At 28.9% G+C, this 18413-nt stretch overlaps 3 protein-coding genes across 4 annotated transcripts; 1 reads left to right on the forward strand and 2 right to left on the reverse strand.

The window, feature by feature from the left end:
* Positions 1-7257: 7257 nt before the first annotated feature.
* Positions 7258-8872, forward strand: LOC101508237 (peroxidase RIP1-like). Its single transcript, XM_004500321.4, has 3 exons — positions 7258-7553; positions 7629-7823; positions 8228-8872. The coding sequence occupies exons 1-3, from the start codon at positions 7326-7328 to the stop codon at positions 8792-8794; spliced, it is 990 nt and encodes a 329-aa protein (XP_004500378.1). The 5' UTR covers positions 7258-7325; the 3' UTR covers positions 8795-8872.
* A 368-nt stretch (positions 8873-9240) lies between these two features.
* LOC101508560 (protein NETWORKED 4A) lies at positions 9241-11059 on the reverse strand. The gene has a single exon (XM_004500322.4). It carries the CDS (start codon positions 10923-10925, stop codon positions 9372-9374), a length of 1554 nt encoding a protein of 517 aa, XP_004500379.1. The 5' UTR covers positions 10926-11059; the 3' UTR covers positions 9241-9371.
* Positions 11060-12582: 1523 nt separating this feature from the next.
* LOC101508874 (eukaryotic translation initiation factor 2 subunit beta-like) lies at positions 12583-16169 on the reverse strand. Of its 2 annotated transcripts, none has more exons than XM_004500324.4 (10): positions 16031-16169; positions 15534-15590; positions 15037-15145; positions 14851-14906; positions 14702-14759; positions 14525-14613; positions 13778-13923; positions 13503-13645; positions 13334-13419; positions 12583-12758 (listed from the first exon to the last, which is right to left on the reverse strand). In XM_004500324.4, the coding sequence occupies exons 2-10, from the start codon at positions 15576-15578 to the stop codon at positions 12678-12680; spliced, it is 813 nt and encodes a 270-aa protein (XP_004500381.1). In that variant the 5' UTR covers positions 15579-15590; positions 16031-16169; the 3' UTR covers positions 12583-12677. The 2 variants fall into 2 exon arrangements, with proteins under 2 accessions (XP_004500381.1, XP_004500380.1); XM_004500323.3 differs by having other exon boundaries at positions 16022-16160.
* Between the last annotated feature and the right edge of the window lie 2244 nt (positions 16170-18413).

Raw genomic sequence — 18413 nt, forward strand, 5'->3', positions numbered from 1 at the left:
TATGGTATGCACAAGACCAGATATTGCTCATGCAGTTGGAGTTGTTAGTCAATTTCTCTCTAATCCTGGTAAAGATCATTGGCAAGCAGTGAAGTGGATTCTCAGATACCTCAGAGTCACTTCCAAAGTGTGTTTATGCTATGGAGGTGATGAACCTGTGTTGGATGGCTACACATATACAGATATGGCAGGTGATCTTGATTCTAGAAAATCTATTTCTGGTTATATGATGACTTTTGTAGGGGGAGTTGTGTCTTGGCAATCAAGACTACAAAAGTGTGTTGCTTTGTCCACTAATGAAGTTGAGTACATTGCAGCAACTGAAGCTTCCAAAAAACTCTTGTGGATGAACAAATTCCTACATGAGTTAGGCCTCAAGCAAGACAAGTTTGTGTTATTCTGTGACAGTCAGAGTGCGATCCATCTCAGCAAGAATTCGACTTTTCATGCAAAGTCGAAGCATATTGAAGTGCGATATCATTGGAAACGAGATGCACTGGAAATGAAGTCATTTTTAATTGAGATGATTCATACTAATGAGAATGGTTCAGATATGATGACGAAGACTTTGCCTGTGTCGAAGATGATATGATGTAGAAAGAAAGTTGGCATGGTTGAGCAGTGCATTCCTACTTGAGTCGTGAGGGTTCACTCCCCAAGTGGAACCCACTAGTTTTATTAGTATTAGTATTATTATTATTATTGAAAAAAAAAAGAATGAAAAAAAGGGTATTATTGGGCTAGGCCCACGTGAAGGAAATAAAAGGGATTTAGAAATCCTAAGAATAAGAAGAACGAAAGAGAACGGCTGCTAGAGAAGAAAAATAAGGGTTTGGTTCCGGTGGTGGTAACATGTGTGTAGCAAACTTGCTCCGTTTGATCTACAAATTTAGTATGTTATTTCTACCACTGAGTTTGTTATTTTAATATACAGTTTGAGTAGTTTTATCTTCTCTGAGTTTGTTATTGTTGATTGATGTTCGTTATTGTTATTAGGAAGACTCTGGTGTACCCATTAATTATTATAGTGGAAGTTTTACTGGACTAGGTTCCGTGGTTTTTATTCTCTCAATTTGAGGAAAGTTTTCCACGTTAAAAGTTGCGTTTTCTCATATTTAATTTTCTGCCAATTATTTTTGCTCTGTGGAATTGTATTTTCTGTTTGGCCATTTATCTGCACAGGTGGAGGAAAAATATTCCGCATTATTGAGATAGTTATCGCTAATTATCTCTGGTTTTTCCCAACAAGAAATGAAAGTAAAGAAATGTTAATGAATAAGGTAAAGAAAAGAAGAGTTCTATGATTTATGACAGAGAAGAAGACATGTTTTTTAAAAAACCCTCTTTTAATTTCTATTCATATTTTTTTTATAAAAATTAAATGACAAATACATTAATAAATTAATTAGTTTATAATATAAAATATTCTAATTTTTAATATATCATAAAAGATATGTGTTGCTGTGCGTTTATAGAGCTACATGCCACAACTATTTCATTTTTTTGTAACATAGACGTTAGGGACCAAGGACCAAAATTGTCTCTGATTTTACAAGGACTAAATACAAATAAAAAAACTTACAGAGACTAAAATCAAAATGTGGTATATTTATAGAGACCAATGACATATTTAAATCTTTAAATAATTAAAATGATAATGTGAAAATGTATTATTAGGATTTTTTTTTAAAAGGAGTTGGTTTAAGATTTTTTTTTTCTTTTTAAAATCACCACTCTAAATTATTTGTATTATCTCTTCGTATTTAAATAAGTGGTTTTTCATACAATTTAGTTTTTTTTCTTCTTCGTTGTTTGAATGCGACATTAGTTTGTCTGTCATTATAGTGTAGCGTTTTTTATTTTTCCATTTTTGTACGGTGTTCACAAATACAAAATACTAATTTTGTCAATAATGTATGTTGAGTAGGGTTGAGATTGTCTACCTTTCAATCTTCCTACCTTTAGTAACTTTGTTTCTATATCTCCCATAATTAATCATTCTTTTTCATCCAAACAATTTTGATTTATTTATTTTAATTACTAATTTCTTCCTTAAATACACTAAAATTACCAAAGTTACCAACCACCAAAGTTAGAGGATCCATTTTCATGTTGAGTAAGGGGCTTATGAAGACTATCATCAAATTCAATGTCCTTATATATATTTTGTCAACACATAGTTGAATTGATCATGTCAAAGACCACCTATAATTGATGTGAAAACACCAACAAATAGTCTTCATAAGCCCCTTTCTCAATATTGACATGACCATATGTCGAACACGTTAGTTTGGTTGTTATGATTACGATTTTGATTATTTAACATTAATTTATGGAATATTTACATGTATTGTTAGTGCATTTCTTTTTCAGATATTAGATTTGATCTCAATATGTATTATTTTTATTTTAGCGTTTGAATAAAGTATTATTTCACTAAAAAAAGCAAAGATGTTAATGTAAAGGAGTGCAAATAACATTTATAATTAGTAGTGACTTTTTTTAGTAAAAAAACAAAGGTGTTATTGTGTAACGGGTGCAAATAACACTTATAATTAGTAACCACTTTTTTTTTTTTATAGTGGTGACTTGATGGGAGTCAGTAATTGATCAACGTTAAAACAAAAAATAGTGTGTGTCTCTTCCATAAGCCATAAGGTATGTTATTTATTGTATTTTGATGTGAGATTCATATATTCTAAAAGTCATTATAATTAATATGATCCTTTATTTTATTAAAATAATAGTAATAAGTTATTAAAATATCTCTAAATTTTTAGGTTTGGTGAAATTCATTTCATTTGACATCGTCTCTCTCCTTGTCTTCTCTCAATTCTCAGTGTTTTTTATTTGGTGACTTTCTCTCGTCTCCCCTTCTCAGCTCTCTCACCGCGGCTGCCGACCAGCCTCCGCACGACGTTGTTGTCTTCAACGTGATGTTCGTCTCTCCCTCTCAACTCATTTATCTGGTTTTGCATCTAACCCAGACTTTCTCTTCTCGCATCTCTATTCTGTCGTCTCCCCCTCTACGACCAGCGCCGCTGTTGACCGTCTCTCTCTGCTTCTCCGTCTTTTGTAACAGTTGCAGCTGCCAACCGCTAGCGCCTCTTGGTCTTGGTCCTCTTACTATCTCAATCTTTTTCTTATACATTTTATTTGATTGAATTCTGTAAATTGTAAAAAATTTGTGAATTGAAGCTCCAACTTTTTACAACTTGTCAACTATGTATGAATTGTGTGATGATCTAAAAAAAATATATGAATTTTATAAATTTCAATTATAATATTTTAGTTAATATTTATCGATTCTACTAATATTTTGTGCAAGATCTGCCACTATTTCTATCCTCAATGATATATATTTAGCTTATGGTGGTAGCGCAGCAGCAGTTTGATCAAACATGGCTTAATCTTGGATTGACGATAGTGTTGAACCTGAATTTTCAAAATGAAAAATAAAATTATGACACCCACTTTGCATTTGTTTTCCCATGACAAATGTTCCTTTCCTATAGGCTTGTCGTAATCTTCATACACTCAACTTTGCGGTTATTTTTCCATATATATATATATATATATATATATATAAATATATATTATTTTTTAAAAATAAAACTAACAAATATACCTTAGATTGAAAATTATATATTAATATATATATATATATATATATATATAAATTTTTTTTACTATGTCGCATCCCGATACAGTCGTAGAACAGGGATATGACTTCTTAAAAGTAAAAAAATATATATTTTAATATATAAATTCTAATGAAAGATATATTAATTATTTTTTTTAAAAAAAAAGGAATATACATGCAAAAATTTCCAACTTTGCATAACTTCGCAAAATAAATAAAAAATGATTCTACCTCCTATTTCAAAATGAGATTTTCACTTTCATAAAACCAATTAGCTTGAGCAATAAAAATGTAATGAGTTAAATTCAAGAACAAATTTGAAAACAAAGAAGCACTTGTTATAAACAGAGATATCATCTTCTCAAACATTTTAGAAGTATTGTTCTAATTTTAAAAATTAGATCATAATAAAAGATACTAAAAATCTAAAAAAAATTATTCTTTATTTATATTGTAAATAACATCAATAACATAAAAAGAATCTTATAAATAACATCAATAACATTAAAATTTTAATTCTATTTTTCTTATTTAATTTTGTGTCAAAAAATATGAATCCTTTTTATTGTTCTGAATTATGGGTCTTTTTAATTTTTGAACCCTACAATGTATAGTGATTTTTTATCTCTAAGTAGAAATTTTTTAAACCCTGTAATACTCTTACAAAAATAAAAATATTTGGGTCTTATGAAATTGGTCTCCTTGCATAGATCTATTACAAATGAGGTCCTTAGCAAGAATTGAACTCACACCTTTATAAATATGGATCAATTTCTTACATACTTAACTTACCCACTAATTTAGTTGTTTATGTTGATTGATTGAACATCCCATTTCCATCATAAACACCGTGCAAGCTATTTTAATTAAAGTGACGTTTCTTTGTTTGTCCTTTATTATGACTATGATTTTCTGAATACATTATTTTTATCATAAATTTGTTATAGCATGAAACGAAATTTGCATGTATAAAAAATTTAATAAATTTTGGTGCTAGCCATTGAATAAATTTTTTTTCTACTTAAAGTTAAGTATATATCATCCCCATTTAAAAATGATTAAATAAATGTATTTGTGAAAAAAATTAGATATATAATGGTGTGAGAGATAAATTATCGAGTATTTTTTTTAATAAGATTCATAGAGAAATATATTTTTAATAGTGTTGAAAATGATAAAGTAAAAACAATTTTAAAATATAAAAACATAAAGAGAGAAATTATAATTTGTAGATGTTGATGTATTTTCAAATTTTTGAATATATATTGATATAATTTTGTAATCTCTAAATTTTTACTTAATGATTTACTTAATGGTATTGATACAATCATATTTCATATACAAAGATTATATTAATTTATAAACTTGTCTCCACTAATTAAAATTTATGAATCTCTTTGTGACAAAAATTATTCCAATTAAATTTGAATTTAATTTTTTTTTTTTTAATAATTTGTCTTTAATTGAATTTCATTAATCGTTTGAATTTAATCACTTAATTTGAATATGATCTTATTAAAAAGGATAAACAAATTGCTCAAAAATAATTTTTTTTTTGTCAAGTATTTTGCGTACAATACTAAAGTGTTTCATTGGACAAGAAAGATAGAGTTGTTGTTCTTTGACCAAAAAGATTAAGAGTTATTCTCTTAGGATTTATATTTTTTTAGCTAAGGGAAATTTTTTATTGCGGCACTAGTGATCGAATTGCAATTGTTTAAGGAAATTTGAACACGATATTTTGAGGTGACAACAATAAATTATACCACATTTAATTTATATACTTTGACATATATAAAATATTTTTACATGTATATCCAATCAAATTGTTCAATATAAATTTTATTAGGAAATATTTTAGTAACTAACTTAATAGCATTTGACTAGATGCATGTGTAGAATAGAATATAAAAATTAATATCGTCTATTTAATAGTAAAATTTTATAAATAAAAAAGTAATAACAAATTTCTTAAAGATACATATTAAAAAATCAAATATAAAAATTTTATCTTAAAATTTGTATATTCAAATTTTAAAAAGTTTAAAAATTGATCTGCTCTATAATAAAATTTAGTATGGGATTTCTTAACCAATATTCTAAAATACACATTAACAAAACCCAAAATTTGTTAATATTTAATGTGTCCTTTATGTTCACACATTACAATTTCTTGAGACGTACAATAAAAATTATACCACATCATGAACAGTATGATATGATGTGACGAACTCTATAATAGATTACTTTTTTATTCTTTTCTTGTCTATCTCTATCTATGATTGAAAACAAACAATATAAAAACACAAGCCAATACGATTTGTTATATAAACAACCTCTATTACATCTTTATAATATACATATTGAGACCTATTTTGAAGAATATTTTAATTGGCGTCACTCAACCAATTCATTGTTGCCACATTATCATTAAATAAATATTTTTACCACTTTCGTCTTTCTCTTTTTACCTCTTTAATTCAATTTCAAATTAAAAAAAGAAAATTGAAATCTCACTTTCACACCTCTAAAAGACATTTTCTCGCTTATCCCATATTATTTATACCATAAAAAATCCCAACTTTTCATGTGTATTTTTAGAAATCGTTATTAGTTACCCAATTAAGTTAAGCAACAAACATCATTTTTCATAATAAAGAAAATTTGGAGTGAAAATCATTTGTATTTAATCCTAATTTTATCAACTTTTTACATTGTCCCATTTCTTCTTCATATATATAAATTTACACAAATTTACAAAAAATAATATATTTATAAAATAACAAAAATTGTGTTATAAAGAATAGGTATAAATACTCTCACAATCCTTTAATTTAATTTCAGGTAACACTTCATCTTTTATTTTTTTTTTATTTAGTCTTTTATTTAATTTTAAGTAACAATTTGATCCTTTATGTCTTAAAATGTCAACAATGTTATTATTTTTTATAAAAATTCATCAAAATTTTCAAACAAAGTCCATAAAATTATTTATCATTTCTTCAATATAATGTAAATTTCATCAAATGCATAACTCAAATTTTCAAATAAACTCATATTTTCATTTTTTATTTGATAAATTTTATGTTGTTGGAGATGAAAATATGAGTTTATTTGAGTATTTGAGTTATGCATTTGATTAATATTTGAATTTTCTTGAAATTGATATTGAGTTTTATGAGTTTTGTTTGACGATTTTTATAAATTTTATAAGTTTTTGTAAATAAATGATAACATTGTTGACATTTTACGATATAAATGATCAAATTATTACTTGAAATTAAATAAAATGCTAAATCAAGAAGAAAAAATAGAATAAAAGATTAAAGTGTTATTGAAATTAAGTTAAGAGACGACATAAAGAATTATATTTAAATAATATTATAATGCATTAAAAAAATATTATGAGTTCATAACTCTTGACTGAGCTATATATTTACAAGTAATATATTGAAATATAAGATTTGATATAAAATAAGATATAAATACAATATTTAATATTTTATAAAAAAAATAAAACATAATTTTTATTGTATTTTATAAGGTATTGTATTTTTGTCGAATTTTATTTTTCAATAATACTAGTCTATATTTATCTATATAAATACACTCCTACTCGATAAAACTCAATTCACAAATCAATAACCTCCTTAAAGCTGAGCTTTGAGATAGAACAAACCAAATGACTTCTCATCATATCCAATATTTCATCACCGTTTTCTTAACAGCCACAACATTTGTCACATTAATTCATTCTCATTCCTATGCACAACTAACTTCTGATTTTTACGATGATGTTTGTCCTCAAGCATTGCCAATCATTCACTCCATTCTTCACAAATTTATGTCCATTAAACCACGCATGGGAGCACATTTACTGCGCTTGCATTTCCATGACTGTTTTGTCAATGTAACATTACACACATTTCATCATAACTATTTCATCATATATTATTCTATAATCTGTTGATTAATTTTGCTATAGGGGTGTGATGGATCGGTTCTGTTGGATGATAGTCCTACCTTCATAGGTGAAAAGAGTGCCATCTCAAATATTGATTCTCTTAGAGGCTTTTGGATGATTGATAATCTTAAAGAAGCTGTTGACAAAGCTTGTAATCGCTCTGTCGTATCATGTGCAGATATATTGGCCATAGCTGCTCGTGACTCTGTCTCCATTGTAAGAATTATATATTGGCTTAATTGCAGTTTTGATTCCGTTATTTAAGCTGAATTACTAAAATAATCCCTCATTTTATTTTTCTTTTGTTTTGGTTCTCAAATAGAAGTTTCGTCCAAAACTTGATGAAATTTCATTTTTTTTAGTCACCTCACACCATTTATGATCATAGATCTCAGGTACAATTGTTGCATGATTAAATAAGCGCAAAAAAATGACATTCCATCCCAAAATTTTGTTTGGGGACCAACAGGAGAAACAAAATGAGGGGACTATTTTCATGATTCATCTAAAATAGAGGGACCAAAACTGCAATTAAACCTTATATATTTATGCATTCTCTTATCGATCTTTATTACGTAATTGCTTTAAAAAATGTATTTTATTTTGTTTTTGTTTCAAAGTTGGGTGGTCCAAACTATTGGTACAAAGTGCTACTAGGAAGAAGAGATGCTAAAATTGCTTCAAAGAAAGATGCTGATCTTAATCTTCCTACCCAAAATTTCAATTACTCTCAACTTGTTTCTAATTTTAAGTCTAAAGGGCTAAACCTTAAAGATCTTGTAGTTCTATCTGGTGCACACACTATTGGATTAGCTAGATGTACTACCTTTAAGGACAGGATCTACAATGACACCAACATAGACCCTAATTTTGCAATTTCCTTACAAAGGATATGTCCTATAAATGGTGGTGATGACAATTTGGAATATCCATTTGATAATGTTACATCAAAAGTTTTTGACAACTCATATTATATGGATTTAATTGGTAAAGAAGGTCTTCTCCATTCTGATCAAGAACTCTTTAAGGGAGATGGTAGTCAAAGTGACAAGTTGGTGAGATTTTATAGTAGAAATCCACATGCTTTTGCAAGAGATTTTAAAGCTTCCATTATTAAAATGGGTAACATTGAGCCTCTTACTGGAATCTTTGGAGAGATTAGAACCAATTGTAGTAAAGTCAATTGATATATTCTCTCTTTCCTATTTTATAAGCACAATTTGTATATTTGATATATAAATTAAAAAAAAAATCTAAACAATATACTTGATGTCTCTATTTTATGGAAGATGATAAAATTTACATGCAACTCATCAAAAAGATTGAGAATACAAATATCTGAAATTTTCTAGTCCACAAACCTAGACAATTTATTCAGTCTATGGACTCTCTCCTCAAGAAATGTTTATCATGCAGAGTTAACTAACAAAACTGAATGACACTTAGAATCAAAATATGCAAAACAAGACAAGTGATCAATCAAACCATGGCTACCACCTCTATGTTCTACCTTCTCATGACACAAAGCATAAGAAATATTTCATCCAAAGCATAAGAAATACATCTCAGACACAAAAAATAGGTTAAGAAAAGGGAAAGAAAAATTATACTAGTAAATGTACAAGATCACATACATGGTCGTTTTCAAACTGTAATTGCAGCAGCAACATAAAGGTTTTCGAGATTTCTCCAACCGCATCGGCCGCATTTTACCATAATATAAATGTTTGCAGCATAACTGCAACTGCAATTTAAAACTATTCATTATGATGTCAAAATTGGCGACCTCTTGTTGTCTAGGAAAGCTTGTCTAAGCACATTATATCCATTTCTATAGTGCTCAAGTGAGAAACATAATTGTCTTATAGCCTCACGTTTCTCTTCAGCTCCTTCTAATATTTCAATCTTTTGCCTCTCAATCTCATCCTCTAATTCCTTAACTCTAGATTCTAGTTCCACAACATGTCTTAGTGCTTCTTCCATTCCACTACTCATTTTCATATGTTCCATATGTAATTGATCCAATTGCATGTTCATGTTTTCAACTTCATCATTGAAATCATCAAGTCTCATATTAAGATCTTCTATATTGTTCTTTTTGTCCTGAATATCTTTCTTCAGTATCTCAATTTCACATTTGAGCTTCTCTTCCATATCACTTTTTTCATACTGAGTTTCTTTAATCTTATCTTCCAAATGAGTTTTTTGTGTCAATAGTTTCGACACTTCAGTCTTTAGTTGTGCTCTCTGAAAGAAACTCTTTTGCTCTGTATCAGATAAAACAACTTTCAAATCATTTATCTCATGCTCTCTATCTGCTAGACTCGTTTTCAACCTTGAAACTCTTTCTTGAAGTTTAGTGTTATCTCTCTTCTCCGAATTGAATTTCATTTTCCAAGTAGAACTTTCCTTGTGAGAAAAGTTAAGTTGATCCTGCAAATTCTGAATACTTTCCTTGTGAGCCAAGTTACTTGCCTCAAATTTCAATGAAGCAATGTGCATATCTGAATCCTCAACCTTTTCTTTTACCATCTTAATATCTTCTTCTGTTGATGATAATAATTCATTAGTATCATCATCATGCAAATGTGTTGATTCCAATGACTTATATTTTTCAACCTCAATTTTCATTTTTTGAATTTCCTCTTCAGAAAGCCTCAACTTTTCATTCAAATTCCTCAATTCTTGTTCATATGCATTGTTTTTAGAACCAAAATCTTCACCATGTTCTTGTTCATAAATGAAAAGCTTTTCTTTCACCTCACGTAACTCGATTTCCAATTCAACTACCTTTTTATTCAAACCATTATCACTTGAATTCACGAAAAAACCAGAACAACTATTATTAGATGAAGCATCATCAAATTCATCATCAGAATCTGTCATCAAAGTAGAACATCCATCACCATCTTTTTGACATGAATCATAACCATAATTATTACTATTATTTCCATTAGTACCAAGAAAGAAATCGAACCCTGCAGCGCGATTACTCGATATTCTACGTCCCAATTTTCGAGGAGAAGGAGAAGGCCAAGAAGAAGTTGGTTCAGAACCATTATCAGAAGTTTGTGATTGAAGATCAGAAGGTATATTTTTCCATAATTCGCCTGTTACATGTTCGTAACGTTCGGCTAAAGATCGATAACCGCGATAAAACTCTTCCACAAGAGAAATTAATTCTGGTCTTTTTTGGTAATACATTTCAGCTTTTTGTGCAAATGAATCTCCATTCTCTTCGATTAGTTTCATCATTTGTCGCACGGTTCCATCCATGTCTGATGTTAGAGATCTTTTTGTTGATTTCTTTAGAGACATTGTGATGAAAATATTGTTATGATGGAAGCATGTAGAAGTTTGATTTTTAGATTAAAGAGAAAGCAAAAAAAAATGGAAAAAAGATTAACCACCTTCTCTAACTTTGTTGTAAAGTTGGAAATATGGTTAATCCTTTTTTTTTTAAAGAATATTATTGAAGGAATAATGAGACAAGATATTAATATGATACCAATGTTAATTTTTGTTTACTTGTTTTAACTATTCCTTGTTTGGAATAATAACCAACCATAAGAACGGAAGTTAGGATTTAAATTAACAAGAACATTTATATTTATATTTGCATGGTTGATGAATTTGACAAAAATAATAGCAATACATGAAGCAAAATCTGCTGATTTTTTATTTATTTATAAATATAAATTTTATGGCTATCGTAATGCGGATTTTATGGTGGAAAAAGTTTACACATGGTTTACAATAATAAATACTTGAAAATGGTCGAAAATTTTAACAATAACTGAAGTTGCTTTCCACAAGTAAAAGCTTATGGTACTGCATGTTGTAATATTTCATAGTAATATATAATTGAATAAAAGTATACAAACATCTATGCATATTATACAAATGTCAAGACACCTTTGAATTCCTTCAGTTTATTTTGAAGAGGATTTTTTGAGCCCAAAATAATCTTATAATATATGTAACATTTAGGTTTAATAGGTATATGTTGTTAGTGTAAATATATTTTTTGTATCTATCCAATCACATCTCTTCATTTTTTTTAAATAAATATATTTTAGAAACTAATAACAAATTGGCATAATTGTAAAAAAATAATTAAATAAATCCATTTTCTTTTGTAAGATTTGACTCATTTAAAGTGAACAATTCATTTTCTTTCCATTACGTGAGATTTGACTCATTTAAAAGTGAACACTCACTTTAAATGATAAAGTGAGTAATATCAACTATTAATAAATAATTTTTATTTTGTGCACATACATAATCAATTATAGGTGATTATAATATCAACAATCAATCTACTCACTTCACCAAGTTTTACTTTAAATGAACCCGAACTTAATATGTATATTTTATTTCTATTTTATCAATTGAACTCATGACATAAATACTTATCATTGAAAATAATATACATACACTATTTTTAATTTTAGTTAAAATTGTCTGTGTATTTACAGAAAGATATTATTCAATTCTTAAAAAGTAAAATTTTATTATAACACCCAAAAAAAATGTAAAATTATATTTTACCATTAGACGGTTAATTGTGACCAAGACAACAAGGTTGTCACTTGTGTTTTGAAGGTGTGACCTTACATTGCATATAAAGCCTTTGAGTTTGAGGGAAGAGTTCATTGCACTGTACTATGTAATGTGTTGATCAATTATGGGTAACATACAACAATGATTTTTCTACACTGCATTTTACACCTAACCTGTACTCATTATCTTTCTTTGTTATTATATCTATCAACTTTTCCTTAAAGGGGTCTCTACACACCAAGGGTGTAGTAAAAACATTTCCCTAAAATTTATGATTTCCACATTCAACTCATAAGAATAAATGGAATAACCATTTTATCTTATTTACTAAAAAGTTACTCAAGCAATCATCAACATAATAGAAAACATGCCGAAAATGTACTGCAATATGCGAAAATAAACTCAACCAAAGTACAAAATACGCCATGTATGTATAGGTCAAAAGTTGGGAAATGGTTTATTCCCTTAGTTTACACATTTAGATTAAAAAGAAAAAGAAAGATAAAATCATGTCCCCCCTGCGGTCCTACGGCCAACACGAGCAACAAAACCAGCTTTGATCGGTGCAACTGATCTTCCTGATCCACACTGTAATCAATAAATAGACTACAGTTATAAGATATCCCAACAGCACAAAATGATGCCTCTTAGAAATACATTCAGAAGTATATTTGTTGAGCCCCTTAAATTGCAAGGATCAATTCACATATGTTATGGTCAAAATATAAATTCCAAGGATCAATTCACATGCACTCTACAATTTCAGATACCAACTTAGAGATACACAAAATTGTATATTGTTTGATAAAAATTAAAATTGATGAAAATGGCAAAATATGTCTGAAACTAGTTACTAGAAGCAAAAATAGTGAGATTTATTTCATTAAACCTAAAAAAATGTCATTGCAAATTACCCGAGAAAAAACATGAAAAACAATATTTTGACTATAGAGAAGTTGAACCAAAAGTAACTGACCATCATCTGAACAAACTAATTACCAAAATCATCGAAACACTGCCTAAATTAACTGATCATAGATTCAGTGGACAATTTACTATAAAGGCAAGAAAACCTTCATTTTATTTGAGAGGGTAAGCAATGCCTACTCACAGCCCATAAGAGATAGACAGAAAGAGAGGAAATGGGCACATAGAAATTTCACCTTTTCACAACGGAGAAAGAACAATCGGTTCTCCTTAGAAAGTATTGTGTCCGGACTTTTGCATCCAAGGCAAATGACATATTCATCTAAAAAACAGAACATAGGTCAACTTTGATCCAAAAGGCTAAAAAGTTCATATGGAGCAATTCAATATCCAAACAATACTTACTGACATATCGTCGCAAAATTCCTTCAAAATTCTTTGGTGCAAATCTTCCCTTCACAACCAATCTTTGCTGTCCATCTAGAGAGCCACTTGTACCCAATTCCGCAAGCAAGAAAGCCATAACATGATCTGGCTGACGATGCATCCTAAAAGACCGAGTAGCAAGACATCAACAAAAGAGAGGATGGGAAACAGAAATAAGTTATGATGTAACATGGAAAAAAAATGCCAAGAGGTATTATACATGGAACAAACAGGTGAATAAAAAATCAACATACGTTTTGCAAAGGTCCATAAAATTCACAAAAACAGTTTTCTTTGTGCCTTCACGAAGCACTTGTGGAGGCCTCATAACAGTCCTACGCCTGTCTCCAGCAAGTTCTGGATTATTCTCACGTAGAATGTTAAACACCCTGCCCAAAAGCTGCACAGAAAAAACATCAAAATGCATTGGAATGAAACAAACTCAAAGCAAAACTATGACAATACTACCTATGACATCAGAAGAATATGCACACAAAAATTCAACAAACCAGGAGCAGAAGTAGAGAAAATAAGAATGCATAACGTAATAATATATCATGAAGCTATTATTGAATAACCCACACCAATAACATAATGATTCAATAAACGTGACATTATATGAAGTGGCATAAAAAAGACACTTGTTGAACCAACAAGGATAAAACACCCTTGAAAGCAGAATCCATATAATCAGTCGCATACTTGAGAAGGTGGGCATAGATCGTCACTCAACAAGTTAAAGAATCTAAAGCATGCAAAAGATTATATATATAAAAGGGCACTTGAAGAACCGAATATACAGCCGGTAAAACTAATATGTGACATAAAAGTTGATATCCACAAGAACCACTACCCAAATATTTAAAATAACATATACAAAGAAAAACAGTTAAGAAACATTTATGTAACTAGGCGAGGATAAGAGCAAAAGAGAATAATTGTACACCGACACTTCAAGGGAGAAGCATATTATAACAGAAAGCACACAAAATATTGTATACCTCCTCGTAGTGATAATCACGATCACTCCCTTCCCAAGGGTAACGAGGTTGCAAGGAAACAGCATCACTGTCATCTTCTTCAACATGATCTGAAGAGATAATTTAGAAAATCTTCAGCATTCAATTAACTTCCCTAATGACATTACATAAATTTTATCTGTTGAAGAGACAGCTTACCCTCCAAATCATCAATTTTTGCATCACCACTCTCATCAATTAAGTTACTGATATCAACCTATAATCAACAACAAACAACATTGTGAAATTGCTTCCAACAAAAAAAAATTGTTGGTAAATGTAACTGCATAAAATGTCAAATAACCTACAGGCTTCTTCTTCTTCTTTTTCGCACCAGCTAACGTACTGTCAAATCCCTCAGAAACTGCAATTGAAAAGCTAATTAGAATCAATCATGCACAGCCACGATAACAGATGCCACAGACAATAGCATTAAAGACAAAAAAACGTTAATTAATAAAATATAAAAAAAAATGCTATTTCATTTTAGATACCCGACAGATTTTCTGTTTTCTCAGCCAACTTGTCCACTGAATCATCATCAAGATCTACAATTAGGGGTTTCTTTTTCTTCTTCTTTTTAGTAGGATCAAATGGTGCAATCTGCAATTAACAAATTCAGGCATCAAATGGTAAGCACAATTTCAACAAACTGAAGAACCAACAGATCAAGGAGAGTTGAAGCACAAACAAACTGAAGCACCAACTAGGAATACCAGGAACTAAATCAATCATATAAAAACATGCATAGGGAAACAAATGCATAAAACTAGTATTATCAATTGCAAATCGCAGAAAATTGAGGTTTGCACATATCTGTTATAGCCAGCTATAGACAGTGCTATAGACAGCTATAGCCTCTATTTGCCAACACTTTGTACAAAATAGCATATCATGGAACAATATCAATTTGTTCAAATTCCTCTACACTATAGCTTCTATTTGACAACATTACATATAAAATTATTAATCATCGATGGTAGAAACTTACATCAGGAACCTCCTCCTTCACATCAATTTGTGCTTCATCAGCCATGGTTACCGAAACCTAAGTAAACAAAACTAGAGAATCAGAGTACTGAGACAGTATTACAAATCAAAGTACAAATAGAATATAGAGAATGAAGAACATTAATGCAAATATTGATAAACTAAATCAATAATCAAAATCAAGAAAATGTCAGTAAATAAATCAAAATCCCTTATAGCCAATAACAACAATAAGAAATAAAAATAGTGTTAGAAGTTGAAAACCCTAAAACCCAAATGGGTTAATTAACGATAACAACTAAAGATATCAACTTTTTAAGCTTAATATTCGTGGGGTAAACATAATCAGAAATTGGAACAATAAAAAAATAATAAAAAACCATAAACATTACACAAAATACACACCGAAGTGAGTAATTAAAAAGGGGAAAAATTAAAACGAAAAAAAAAACTATGGATTTAAGAGATTGAGAGTGGAATGGGGAATACGATGTTCACCGATCGATGGAGAGAGAGAGAGAGAGAGCGAGAGAAATCTGCTGGTCACCGTTTATCTCTTTGAATGTCTGCTGCTATTGAAACGGAATCAAAAACCCTTTTCTACTCGATGATGCGTTTTATTTATTTGTGTAGTTACCATGGTACTCTATTTTAACCTATTTGCAACATTGCCCCTTTATTTAAAATTTTAACACTTTTGTATTTCTCTTATTTTTTTAAATTAAAAATTAGTGATTGTATAATCAAAATTGCAATTAGGTTTATAAAATTCTTTTTTTTTTTACTTCAAAATGCAAATAGCATTTTTCATTAATATAAAATGGGCTGAATATTTGTAAAAATATCAATAAACTATTTAACACTACCTTTTAGTGGAGTTGGCTTAGAGAATTGGTTCCCTCATTTTTGTTTTCAAACAAAATCAATATGAGAAATATTAAGATCAACGATTTTAGAGTCAAGTTCAAAATTAATAACTTCTTATAATTGAAGGTCCCAAACTTAAGATTAAACCAATAAAAGACCAAAAACTTTAGCTAGATCATTAGTGGCATTTTTCTGTATATTTTTTCTTTGAATAAGATAATTTATATTTTTTTAGTTAAATATAAAATTGTGCATATTTTTAGGGAATGATTATATTATTAGTATTTTATCATAATAAAAATTATTATAGATTGAATTATATCTCAATTTGTAAAAAGAAAAAAAGTTTTAGTTGGTTATTTAAAAAGAGTCATCAACTCAGACTAATATTATCTATTGTATGAATGTATTTCTATTTCCTTTTTCTTTATAACTAATAAGTGGGGTATGATTGAGGGTTCAAACAAAAAGAAACAAAATAGTTGAGTAGGGAAATTTTGAACAAGAAAAAGATAAAATGATGATAATGAAAGTTGTACTAATAAATTTTAAATTGTATGCATCACATTAAGCTTTAAGTTTGATTCGCATCCACCAATCTATGTATATTGGATGCATGTTGGTTAACACACAAATCATTTTTATGATTCTTTGAAAACTTTAAAATGAATTGTACGTTGACATCAAATATATAGATCAATGATATTTTACAGAATAAAGTTCTTTCATTTAATCTCGTGTACTAGAAAAACGAAAGAGTGGTACACAAATAAATTTGACAGAAGTTTGACTCATGTAAACATGAAATCTGCATTATGGTTTTTGCTATAATGACGTTATGTATAGAAAAACTCATATCAATTGTGTAGAGAAGCAACTTTTCATTTGAATCATTGTTAAATCTAAAGATATATATCAATAACGAACATTACTTGAACATATATGATGGTTCGGTCTAGTGGTGTTCAACACGCTTCTTCATCTTTGCTACCGAGTTCAAACCCTAATCACACTAAACCAACTATCATGTTATGTCTCCATAATTTCGTTATACCAATTTAATAGATGTCGCTTTTCTAAATATATTTTGAAAATATCTCTCATAATTTCAACATTTCTTTGGCTTCATTTTTATCATGCTAGGGAAGCAGAGTTGGAAGCTTATTGAATACTCCCAACTAAGGTGTTATTGTTTTGTTAGTTTTTAAGGCTAGATATTGTCAAGGAGATTGAGTATTTGATGCTCGTTTGGAGCGTAATCCAAACTATATGTGGCCTATGTGGTATTCACTTTTCTCATATTGTAGTTAGTGGCAGATTCAAGACCTTGATTTAGGGTGCATTTTTTTTTACTTTAATTAATATTTATTATATTCGCTCTCTCCTAAAATAAGTGTTGCTTCTGACTATTTTACAAAGTTTAAGAAAATATGATAAATGAAAGAGAGAAAATAGTAGTTTTACCAAATTATCATTAACTATTGTTGTATTTGAATTATCATATATGTAAAATTAGATAATAACAACTTGAGAACGAAGTACATAATATTAATTAGACGTTATAGTGGAAAATATAAATTATAATTACATTCAAAACTGAAAGAAATAGTCTTTAAACCACTTTTGTATGAATCTAAATGAATAACAGCACACAATAGATATTGGTATTAGTTGACACCACTATATAAATCATTATATATTGTTGAATAACAAGCCCTTTATTCTAGTTATAGTCTATAGATCATTTATGTGTTTGCGACTCCTTGATAATTAACTTTAAATAAACCAAGATTTTACCATGATGGTTATTTTAGAGAGATGTGATAGCGAAAACCTATGAGGTCGCTTTTGTAACTGGGTAACCAGCACTAAAACTCGTCTTTACATTGGATGGTTTGGTGTTTTGATGATCCATACCTTATTGACCGCAACTTCTTTAAACCAAATATATATATATATATATATATATATATATATATATATATATATATATATATATATATTTTGTAGTAAA

The sequence above is a fragment of the Cicer arietinum genome, chromosome 5 (assembly GCF_000331145.2).
Source record: "Cicer arietinum cultivar CDC Frontier isolate Library 1 chromosome 5, Cicar.CDCFrontier_v2.0, whole genome shotgun sequence".
Lineage (NCBI taxonomy): Eukaryota > Viridiplantae > Streptophyta > Magnoliopsida > Fabales > Fabaceae > Cicer > Cicer arietinum.

Bases quoted from the DNA above. Each gene is read 5' to 3' on its own strand.
- LOC101508560 (XM_004500322.4), bottom strand. From the start codon at position 10,925: ATGTCTCTAAAGAAATCAACAAAAAGATCTCTAACATCAGACATGGAT.
- LOC101508874 (XM_004500324.4), bottom strand. From the start codon at position 15,578: ATGGCTGATGAAGCACAAATTGATGTGAAGGAGGAGGTTCCTGAT. The intron at 13,646-13,777 runs GTATGTTGATTT...TCGGTCTTTTAG, and splicing joins TTTATGGACCTTTGCAAAAC to GATGCATCGTCAGCCAGATC. The intron at 12,759-13,333 runs GTGAAATTTCTA...TATTGATTACAG, and splicing joins TCTTTCTCCGTTGTGAAAAG to TGTGGATCAGGAAGATCAGT.
- LOC101508237 (XM_004500321.4), top strand. From the start codon at position 7,326: ATGACTTCTCATCATATCCAATATTTCATCACCGTTTTCTTAACAGCC. The intron at 7,554-7,628 runs GTAACATTACAC...ATTTTGCTATAG, and splicing joins TCCATGACTGTTTTGTCAAT to GGGTGTGATGGATCGGTTCT. The intron at 7,824-8,227 runs GTAAGAATTATA...TTTGTTTCAAAG, and splicing joins CTCGTGACTCTGTCTCCATT to TTGGGTGGTCCAAACTATTG.